The sequence below is a fragment of the Dipodomys merriami genome, unplaced genomic scaffold, assembly GCF_024711535.1.
Source record: "Dipodomys merriami isolate MVZ:Mamm:240054 unplaced genomic scaffold, mDipMer1.0.p SCAF_19, whole genome shotgun sequence".
Taxonomy (NCBI): Eukaryota; Metazoa; Chordata; class Mammalia; order Rodentia; family Heteromyidae; genus Dipodomys; species Dipodomys merriami.
In genome coordinates, this window is record NW_027203270.1 from 28,042,717 (window position 1) to 28,054,173 (window position 11,457).

General features: G+C 52.8%; 1 protein-coding gene across 1 annotated transcript; it reads left to right on the plus strand.

Moving 5' to 3' along the window:
• The first annotated feature begins 3,194 nt into the window (after nucleotides 1-3,194).
• Nr1d1 (nuclear receptor subfamily 1 group D member 1) lies at nucleotides 3,195-11,392 on the plus strand. The gene is made up of 8 exons (XM_070028109.1): nucleotides 3,195-3,866; nucleotides 6,418-6,753; nucleotides 7,002-7,090; nucleotides 7,209-7,353; nucleotides 8,494-9,137; nucleotides 9,443-9,628; nucleotides 10,049-10,259; nucleotides 10,890-11,392. Exons 1-8 carry the CDS (start codon nucleotides 3,836-3,838, stop codon nucleotides 11,087-11,089), a joined length of 1,842 nt encoding a protein of 613 aa, XP_069884210.1. The 5' UTR covers nucleotides 3,195-3,835; the 3' UTR covers nucleotides 11,090-11,392.
• The last annotated feature ends 65 nt before the right edge of the window (nucleotides 11,393-11,457 follow it).

Consider the following 11,457-nt stretch of genomic DNA (forward strand, 5'->3'; position numbering starts at 1 on the left):
CTTTCCTGCCTGCCTGGATTTGAATATCATCCTGGAATCTCAGCCTCTTGAGTAGCCAGGATTACAGTCCTGAGCCTCTGAAATTCAAATACCTTTTGTCTTTTTTGTTGTTGGGACTTGGTATCTGATGCTTTCACTCACCGGGTGGTGTTCTATCATCTGAGCTAGGCCTCCAAACTTCACAACTTTTGTCTTTTTTTTGCCAGTCCTGTTGCTTGAACTCAGAGCATAAGCACTGTCCCTGAGCTTAAGGCTGGCACTCTACCACTTGATCCACAGTGCCACTTCCAGCTTTTTCTGTTTATATGGTACTGAGGAATTGAACCCAGGGCTTTATGCATGCTAGGCAAGCACTCTACCACTAAGCAACATTCCCAGCCCCCCAATTTTTTTAGAGCTGGGTGTGGTAACACATATGTGTAATCCTAGTACCCAAGAAGTTTAGGTGGGCAGAAAAAACCCCCCAAAGAGTTACCTCTTTGTTAAGGAGAGAAGGAACAGAACAGGGAGAGGGAGAAGAGAAAACCCCCCTCCTTGGCCTCATGTCTTCTAGCTTTTGCCTTTATACCACACAGACTGCAAAACAACACAGCCTCTTGCCAAGAATAGAGTTAGGCCGACTAGATTTCAGCTCTTGCTGCCTCTGCTCCCTCCTCCTTGCTGGATGCAAATTCAATGAGGAAATCTTGACCCCTGGCCTATCCCATATAGGAACAAACAACTAGCAAGCAGCTAGGAGTGGGCAGGACCACCACAGCAGCAAGTGTAGCAAGGAGCCTTAGGAGAAGCCAGAGCAACTAAAAGGAGTGTACATTGTGTCAGTGGCAATGCCAAGGCTGGTGGGTAGTAAAAATCATGCCAGGGCCCTGATTTTAAGCAGCCTGACTGGTTTGGTCTGACAGAGTCAGGAAGGTCAAAGAGAGTAAGCAAGACAGAGCAGCTCACCTCCTAGCTCTCTTTCCACAGAAAAGTGGGTGGAGGTAAAAAGGGTGGAGACTGTGCTCTAGACCAAGTTTTCCTGAAAAGCCTCTTTCCTTGTTTGTGCTAACCACTCCCAGTTCCTCCTACGCTCAAGCACAGCTTCCCAGCTCTGGGCCCACAGGCCAAGCCAGGCCAGGCCAGGGGAAAATAAAAAAGCCCACTTCCTTCTCCCTCCCACTTTTATTGGGGACAGAGAAACAAAGCTAAAATCTAGTCTATTTTAGGAAGCCCATTTTATTCCCAGCCTCAGAGGGTCTATGGTTAAGCCAGATGCCCAATCAACTTCACTGGCCTCCTCTTTTCCTTGGTTCCTTCCTTACTTTTTTTTCTCCTCAGTCATGAGGCTTGAACTCTGGGTCTGTTTGTTGTCCCTCAGCTATTCAGCTCAAGGCAGGTGCTCTACCACTTGAGCCACAGCGCCACTTCCTGTTTTCTGGTGGTTTATTGGAAATAAGAGTCTCATGGTCTTTCCTGCTCCAGCTGGCTTTGAACTGTGATCCTCGTATCTCAGCCTCCTGAGTAGCTAAGATTACAGGCATGAGCCACCGGCGTCTAGCTCCTTACCTTTTTGAATCTGTACTTCATTATGGTGTCCAAGTGATTCTCCTATCTCAGCCTCCCAAGTAGATGGAACTATAGATACCTGCCACTGTGCCCCACCCCTAACCTTTTCTCTGTATCTGTCATGTTTCTTGGCCATTCATCAAGGCTTCCCTGGAGCTGCCTGTGAACAAGTGGAGAAGGGGTTCCTCCATGGAGGAAACCCATTCTAGAAGCACTGGTGAGGAGGAAGACTTGGCAGAAGCTGGAGCTGGCCTAAATTCATATGCTTTAGGAAACTCCCACTTCTCCTGCAACCCAAGACCTCTAGGAGGCCAGACCTCTACTTGAAACTTAGGGACCTGTTTTTTACCCCCGGGGCAATTGCTGCCCTGATGGTAGATTCTAGATGTTTCTAGGCTCATGTTCAATGTTCCACTGATCCTCAGAGAGATGATACAAGCAATGGATGTCTGATCTTGAACCAGTCTAAGTTTTTCTTCCTTTTCCCTCCCTCCCTCCCTCCCTCCCTCCCTCCCTCCCTTCCTTCCTTCCTTCCTAAAGTGGAATGCAGTGTGTGTGTGTGTGTGTGTGTGTGTGGGTGGGGGCAGTCAGGCACCTGTAATCCTAGCTATTTAGGAGGCTGAGATCTGAGGATCAAGGTTTGAAGTTACCCAGGGCAGTCAGGAAAGTCCATAAGGTTCTTATCTCCAATTAACCAGCAAAAGGCTGGATGTGGAGCTGTGGCTCATGTGGTAGAGTGCCAGCCTTGATTGAAAAGCCAAGCATGAACACAAGGCTAAGTTCAAGCCCCAGTGCCAGCACCAAAGAAGGTGGAGGGGGTGGGGAAGGAGGAGGAGGAGAAGGATTAGGAGGAAGAAGAAGAAGAAAAAGAAGACGCAGGAGGATGTGGGAGGATTAAAATGAGCATCATATTTTCTTCTGTAGAACCTGGGGGAGCACCATTTGCCCCCAGACTTCTGCCTCACCTCTGCCCCATTACTTTAGGACTTCAAAGCACTTTCATCAACAGGATCCCCTCTGCTGTCCTTTTTATTCCTCAGTGGAAAGTGACTCATCCCAAAGTCACCTTGAGTGGGTGGTGTGGTATCATACAAGCAAACAGGGAATCCCTAGGGACATCCCCACCTTTGTGATACTCCTTTCCCTTGGGATATTCTCCCTAAGAGGAGTAGGGAAAAAGGGGTCATATTGCCTTTCCATTTCAGGCCTCGTCCCTGTACCAGAAGGCAGCTTGATCTCTTGACTACAGGGAAATCTCCCTTGCCTCCTTGTCTCTCTCCCCGTGTCACTAGAAAACCTCCGGGTGAGGTCAGTCCTGCAATCACGTGAATCTCTCACGTTTGCAAGGTTTGCAGAAAGAGCCTGTTAGCTTTGATCTCCCAGGGAGCAGCCAAGCTTGCCAGTCCCTCCCCAGGAATTCACATGCCCTTGCCATACAGGCTTTCCAAACACGCCACCCAGTCTCTCCAGCGTACCCCACCCAACTCCACTTTCAGTAGCTCCTCCCAGCTGGCAACAAGAACTTCTGCGAGGCAATAGGGAAAAGATAGGCAGTGCACCGCTTTTACCGGTGGACTACAAATCCCAACAGTCCTAGCTGTGCGCAGGCGCGCGGCGGCTCAACGTGCCGGGTGCTGGAAAAGTGTGTCACTGGGGCACGAGGCGCTCCCTGGGATCACATGGTACCTGCTCCAGTGCCGCGTGCGGCCCGGGAACCCTGGGCTGTTGGCGCCTGCGCAGAGCCCTCTGTCCCAGGGAAAGGCTCGGGCAAAAGGCGGCTGAGATAGGCAGAGTGAAATATTGCTGCCGAGGGAACGTAGCAGGGCACACGTCTCCTCTTCGCGCCTGGGTGCCCCGTTTCTCCCATCACCTACTTACTGCCTGATTGCACCTCTCTCCCTCTGGGACTTTTGCACCGGGAGCTCCAGATTCGCTATCCTGCAGTGCTGCGGAGCTTTCAGGCAGTGCCAGCCGGTGCACTGCAGAGACCCGACCCTCCTTGATACCTTCTAGCCAGAGCTACTGCAGGCTGATTCCCCCCCGCCCCCCACCCCGACACTCCCTGCCCTTCCCATGCAAAGCAGATCTCCGTTGCCTCGGCGTCCTACCCTTCTGCAGAGCTGCAGTCCGGCCACCCCAAGACCTGGCTGCGGGGTGCCTCGAGTCCTGATCGTGAGCCGCGGGGTCCACTCGCCGCCCTCAGCCAGTGCCCAGGGGGCGAGAGCGACAGTCGCAACCTCCCGTTTGTGTCCAGGTCCAGTTTGAATGACCACTCTCAGCCGGTGAAGACATGACGACCCTGGACTCCAACAACAACACAGGTACTAGACTCTTTTAATGATCATCCTCCTTGTTCTGTCACCGTCTCCCCTACTTCCGTGGCTTATAATGAGAGGAACTTCGCAAGGGACGGGGGATTCCCTCTGCCCCAGGGTTTGCGAGCGAGCCAAGTGGCCGGCCATAGGGTAGAATTTCCAGAGGAGGTTTGCCCCTGCTAGGGATTGGGCTCCCTGAAGCGCCCTAAAGCTCGCTCCTTTGAGCCTGAAGGACTCGAATTCCGGTCTGGAGGAAATCGAGAGCGGTACTAGCGGTGAGGGAGACAGGGTTTTAGACCAGTACCCTGAAATGTTCCTATGTGACCATCTCCTGAAGCTGGGGGGTATGCCTGATCTCAGAAGGAGGATCTCTTCCCTCGTTTCCCCTTTCTCTACTTCCGGCAGTCACCAGAAAATCTGAGAAGCAATGGGGGCAGGAAGGGCTGAGGGAATGGGTCGGATCTCACAAGGGAAATCCACAGTGACAGTGGGGACCCGCACTGAAGGAGTCCCGAACCGTGATGCTTGGCCCCAGGCAGGGAACCTAGCTTGGGTAAGGCTCACATGGCCTGAGAACCGGGCCCACGTGCTGCATTTGTTTTCATTCAGCCGAAGCCGTGGCCGCCACCCCATTGGCTGTTGCCTCCCGGCCCCGTTACATAATGAGCTCCGCCCCCTGGTTACCCCGGCAACGCGTGTTCCCTTTTCTCCTCCCTTAGGTTGTCCCGGCCTCAGCTGGCGTTCTGGTCCGTGCCCCAGGACCTGGGACATCAGGGAGGGGCGGGGCAGGGGCGGGGCTGCTGCGGGAATGCTCAGAGTGGGCGGGTCCTTGAGTTCCGGGGTTCCTCGTTGGGGAGCCACGTGCGAGGGGCACACGTGGAGCAGGGACGTGAGGCCGGCTGAGGCCCGGGCTCCCCGCCCCGCCCTGCCAAGATCTGGGTGAAGCTGGGCTGACTCACCGCCCTCGCCGCCTGCCTGCCTCCTTTTCCTGTCTGCCTGCCCGTCCCCTTTCCCCACCAAAACTGAGGCAGAGTAAGGTGAGGCCACCTCTGACCTCCCCTTGCCTCGTTTATGCTCCCAAAAGGGACCTCACACCCAATCACTGTTTTTTATACCATTTGTACTTCACTGGACTGTGTTTAGAACCAGCTCCATCAAATTCCCCCAGCAGCTCTCTTCCACTCCTACCTCTCCCAATCAGCTGTATTCCAAAATCATAGCTGAAATACTGCTTTTCATCTCTTTTTTTCTTTCTCTCTCACAGAAAGGAAAACAAGCCCAGAAAAAGGGGAATTGGTTTCCTCTGGGTCAGAAAGCAAATTTGGTAGTAATAGATTTGGAAGTAAGTAGGCTGTCTTGAGTGAGCCCCTGGCTTTCAAAGTCAGAAGTGTCTTTGGGTGATGGTCTCACTCCCCTTTTGGAGATGGGTAAATTAGGTCAAGTTCATTTACCACCAAATAAATATCCCATCCTCCACTTCAGTCCTGAAACTGTAGGAGTGCATGTGTTGTGAAACTATTTTATAGGGAGCTGGGTTCACCCTGACCAACCTTGAGCTATTTTAAGACTGCCCTGCCCAGTTTAGTGTGTGTCAGTGGGTGAGCAAGACATGTGCCTCTGTAGACATGGTGGCATGGCATGTGTCAGCTCACACGTGTCCTGGGATCCTCCCTTCTCCTACCCCCACCCATGACACACCAAGCTAGGTTCTTGGCAAGAGGTGTGGCCAGTAGGTCACCCTTTTCTCCTACAAATACCATGGGAACTGAGCCACCTGGTTAACAATGTAATCAAAGGGCCAAAGTCCCTAAGTGGTCAGAGAACTAAAGTTATCATCAAATTTATATCTGGAAGGGGGAATTCCAGAGCACTAGGCTGGACAATTTGTACTTCTCTCCCACCTCCTTCAGCTCATACCTGTGAAGTCTTTCCTGGATTCAGAGATAGTCACAGTGACTCATGTTTTGCAGGCCAGAGGAGCCAGGCTGGGCCAGTTTCTTTCCTGTACTACCTTTTACAAATGGCCCCCAGTTTGGTGAAAATGTGTGACTGTCTTACTTTTGTAAGATCTATATTCTCTTGGATATTAGCTAGCCACCCCTCACAAATCCATGGTTTTGTAGTATTAACATTGGCAGCTAGCCTTTTGTTTTCGAGAGAGAACAAATGAATTAGCTGCTCATCTAATCCTCATTTCTGCCACCTGCAACTAGTTGTAGTGGATATATCCTAGGAAAGTGTCTGCAGCAGGGGGGTTCCATGTGTGAGATGCCCAGGGGGATCATGCCTCACACACAAAATGGAGTTGAAATTGTGGGTACAAAGAAGGGGTCATGGGTGTCAGTTGGCTCTATTATGTCTAGCACGTGTTGGGGAGTTTCTTCTTGTGACTAGATTATGTCATATTTAGTATGCGTTGGTGAGTTGCTTATTAGCTGTAAGGTTAGAGATTCCAAAGAGTTAACTTTGAAGGGGAACAGTGTTATAGGGGTAAGCCAGTACACCACTGGGACTGACATGTCAGCTGATTCCTACTTCTTTTGTGTTTTCCTGCCAGGTGGCGTCATCACCTACATTGGCTCCAGTGGCTCTTCCCCGAGCCGCACCAGCCCAGAGTCCCTCTATAGTGACAACTCCAATGGCAGCTTCCAGTCCCTAACGCAAGGTTGCCCTGCTTACTTCCCACCATCACCCACTGGCTCCCTCACCCAGGACCCAGCTCGCTCCTTTGGGAGCATTCCACCCAGTCTCAGTGATGATGGCTCCCCTTCATCTTCCTCCTCCTCCTCTTCCTCCTCTTCCTTCTATAATGGGAGTCCCCCAGGGAGTCTACAAGTGGCCATGGAGGACAGCAGCCGAGTGTCCCCCAGCAAGAGCACCAGCAATATCACCAGTGAGTGAACGTCCACCTGACTGGGGGAAGGGAAGCAGGCCAGGGGCTCAGTGGGGAGTTGGTTTTCATGTAAGTTATTCTTAGGACCTGTCTAGTCTCAGTCTTCTCCTTGGGTTCTACTAGCTTGTCCAATCCAGGCTGGTACCTGAGTACCCCTAGACATGAGCTTTTCCTTTCTAGAATCTTCAGCCAAGAAAGCCTCAGACCATTCGGGCCGCTGCTTATCCGCTGCTTGTATCTTTCCACAGAGTTGAATGGCATGGTGCTACTGTGCAAAGTGTGTGGGGACGTGGCTTCTGGCTTCCACTATGGTGTGCACGCCTGTGAGGGCTGCAAGGTGAGGTGGGCTTGAGGGTGAGGGCAGGGGAAAGGGAACCTCTTCCCCTAGTTACACCCCTAGTTATACCCAGACCCAGCCTACATGCAAATGCTTACTAGTTGCCCCGGCCCTGCAGGGCTTTTTCCGTAGGAGCATCCAGCAGAACATCCAGTATAAAAGATGTCTGAAAAATGAGAACTGTTCCATTGTCCGCATCAACCGCAACCGCTGCCAGCAATGTCGCTTCAAGAAGTGTCTCTCCGTGGGCATGTCTCGAGATGGTGAGGCAGCAGCTCCACATCCTCCCCCTTCCTTCCACCCAAAGTTTCTGACTTAATTCTTCCCTTTAAAAAAGTAGTTTTGGGCTGGGAAGGTGGCTCAGTGGTAGAGTGTTTGCCCCGCATGCATGAGGCCCTGGGTTCGATTCCTCAGCACCACATAAGCAGAAAAAGCCAGAAGTGGAGCTGTGGCTCAAGTGGTAGAGCGCTAGCCTTGAGCTGAAGAGCTGAGGGACAGCACCCAGGTCCAGAGTTCAGGCCCCATGACTGGCAAAAAAAATAAAAATAAAAATAAAATAAAAATAAAAAAGTAGTTTCAAGCCAGGCGCCAGTGGCTCACGCCTGTAATCCTAGCTACTCAGGAGGCTGAGATCTGAGAATTGCTGTTCAAAGCCAGCCCGGGCAGGAAAGCCCATGACACTCTTACCTCCAATTAATCACCAGAAAACTGGAAGTGGCACTGTGGCTCAAGTGGTAGAGTGCTCACCTTGAGCCGAAGAGCTGAGGGACAGTGCCCAGGCCCAGAGTTCAAGCCCCATGACCACCACCAACAACAAAAAGTAGTTCCAAACTTGGGGAGTGGAGAGCAGTAGCTCAAACTTGTAAACCTAGCTACTCAGGAAATGAAACTAAATCAGAGGATCACCCAATCACCAGTCCAAGCCAGTCTGGGCAGAAAAGTCTGAGAGACGCTTATCTCCAATGAAATTAACCAGCAAAAAGCCGGAAGTGAAGCTGTGGCTCAAGTGGTAGAGTGCCAACTCGAGTGAAAAAGCTAAGGGACAGTGCCCAGGCCTAGTTCAAGCCCTAGTACCAACACACACACACACACACATACACACACACACACACACACACACACACACACACACACACAAATTCTAAAGACACTTTACACCAAGAATCTCATTTGCATAGAGGAAGCTAGTGTTATCTTCTTGAGTAAACACATACTCCTTTCCCATTGGTTCCTCTGGTCACCACCTACCAGAATACCTACTGGGAAAAAACCCTTGAAGGTGTGTCCTTGCTGGCTTTCGTTTTCACGTGGAACCCCAGACCTTCAGGGTCTTGCCCTTTTAGGAGGAAGAGATGCATCTGCGTGTGAGAACTTCCTGACCCAGCTCTCTTATCCTGTTACAGCTGTACGTTTTGGGCGTATCCCCAAACGAGAGAAGCAGCGGATGCTCGCTGAGATGCAGAGTGCCATGAACCTGGCCAACAACCAGCTGAGCAGCCAGTGCCCCTTGGAGACCTCGTCTACCCAGCACCCCACCTCAGGCCCTATGGGCCCCTCACCACCTCCTGCTCCAGCCCCTTCACCCTTGGTGGGCTTTTCTCAGTTCCCACAGCAGCTCACACCACCCAGATCCCCCAGCCCTGAGCCCACCATGGAGGATGTGATATCCCAGGTGGCCAGGGCCCATCGAGAGATCTTCACTTATGCCCATGACAAACTGGGCACTTCACCTAGCAACTTCAATGCCAACCATACATCTGGAAGCCCTGCAGCCACCACCCCACACCGCTGGGAGAGTCCTGGCTGCCCTCCTGCCCCCAATGACAATAACACCTTGGCTGCCCAGCGTCATAATGAGGCTTTGAACGGTCTACACCAGGGCCCCTCCTCCTACCCTCCTGCCTGGCCCCCTGGCCCTACCCACCATAGCTGCCACCAGCCCAACAGCAATGGGCACCGGCTATGCCCCACCCACATGTACTCGGCTCCAGAAGGCGAGGCACCTGCCAATGGTCCAAGACAAAGCAACTCCAAGAACGTTCTGCTGGTGAGGGCACAGAGTAGCTGTGGAGGGCAGGGGTCATAGAGGGACTTAGGCGAAGGCAGCTGGGTAGTCCCTGGAGGCTGAAGGTAGCAATTACTTCTAAGAGAGGATTTCCTGACCTGCAGTCTAGGCTCTGCCTGGGAATCCCTGATTGCCATCCAGCACCTGATTGCTGTTTTACATGAAAGGACCTTCCCCAAAGGCCACAAAGTCTAGCCCAGGGAAAAACCTGGAACCCTGTCTTGCAGGGAAGCCCATTCAAGCCAATCTGGCTGATTCTCCCCTCTCCGCGTCCCTTCCTTCCCCAGGCTTGTCCCATGAATATGTATCCCCACGGACGCAGTGGCCGGACTGTGCAGGAAATCTGGGAGGACTTTTCGATGAGCTTCACACCTGCTGTGCGGGAGGTGGTAGAATTTGCAAAGCACATCCCTGGCTTCCGTGACCTTTCTCAGCATGACCAGGTCACCTTGCTTAAGGCTGGCACTTTTGAGGTGAGTGACCCTTTTTCATTCCTGCTTTTGCCCTTGACAAGAAGCGCATGGTTTCTGGGGTGGGCAGGGGGTTCTTTGGGCTTACGAAACTCCAGTATCTGAGGGAGGGAGCCAGAACCCCTCCCATTCCCACCTCCGGGTGGCTAAGACTCTGTCATCTTAGTTGGCATCTAATCACTACCCATTACATGAAAATAATATCATGGCGCATTGCCATTTTCCTTCCAGATGTGAACAAGTAAACTTTGGGGAAGAATCCACTCCAGATTCCCACCCTCCCCCACACTACCCACTCAGAAACAACTTCCCTACTGAGAAATCAACAGCCTTGCCCTTGAATCCTTTGGCAACCAACCTTGAGGCGTAATTTGGCAAAGTGCTCTTCCCACCTCACCCAGTCTGACTATCGCCCCGATTCAGGTGCTAATGGTGCGCTTTGCATCGTTGTTCAACGTGAAGGACCAGACAGTGATGTTCCTGAGCCGCACCACCTACAGCCTGCAAGAGCTGGGCGCCATGGGCATGGGAGACCTGCTCAATGCCATGTTCGACTTCAGCGAGAAGCTCAACTCCCTGGCGCTGACCGAGGAGGAGCTAGGCCTCTTCACGGCGGTGGTACTTGTATCTGCAGGTAGGTTCAAGCTCTCGCCTGACCCGGGAGGAGGCAGACGCGGTTGGATTCAACATACCTTTTATGGAGTACCTACTCTACGCCAGGCCCTGCACCAGGCACTGGGGATACAGACATGATTCAGACACAGTCTAGCTTGGGAAAACAGACTCATGCCTGACTAATAATAAAACAGTGAGATAAGTGTCACATTAGAAGCATGAACCAAGGAAGCACAGACAAAACTATTTCTGCCTGGGGGAGCTGGGGGAAGGAGGTGACACTTGAGTGGGGCCTCAAAGGGACAAGTAAGATGTTGCCAGGCGTAGAATTGGGGGGAGATGGGGGGGGGAGGGCATCCCAGGCAGCGGGAACTACAGAGCAAATAGCAAGGGAGCCTGGTCACATGTGGCCTGTTGAGGGGAGGAGTATGGTCTTGGGGGAATGGGAGGTGGCCAGCCTGTGGCCCTGGCTCCCAGCATTGGGCAGAGGCCTGGGAGAAGGAGTAGCACCCTCCTTCTCCTTCCCCGTGGGCCCTCCGAGGGGCTTCAGGGAGAGGCTGCCTTGCCTGCCACGTCCTCGCACACCTCCGGGTCCTCGTCAGAGGAGCTCAAGGAGCCTGCCTCACTGCTGTCGTCTTCCTCCCCACAGACCGCTCGGGCATGGAGAATTCCGCTTCGGTGGAGCAGCTCCAGGAGACGCTGCTGCGGGCTCTTCGGGCTCTGGTGCTGAAGAACCGGCCCTCGGAGACTTCCCGCTTCACCAAGCTGCTGCTCAAGCTGCCGGACCTGCGGACCCTGAACAACATGCATTCCGAGAAGCTGCTGTCCTTCCGGGTGGACGCCCAGTGACCCGCCCGGCCGGCCTTCTGCCGCTGCCCCCTTGTACAGAATCGAACTCTGCACTTCTCTCTCCTTTACGAGACGAAAAGGAAAAGCAAACCAGAATCTTATTTATATTGTTATAAAATATTCCAAGATGAGCCTCTGGCCCCCTGAGCCTTCTTGTAAATAGCCTGCTTCCCCTCCCTCCCCATCACTGTGCTTTCCCATCCTCCCCTATTTAAACCACTCTCACTTTCCCACCTGCCTCTGCCCCCTCCCCCCTCCCCCACTTGTTCTGTTCCTGTCTCAAATCCAATAGTTTACAGCTAAGCTGGCTTCTGTGGTGTGTGCTCGTTTGGAGGGTGGGGGTGGGAGGGGACTGTTGCCAAGGCTGG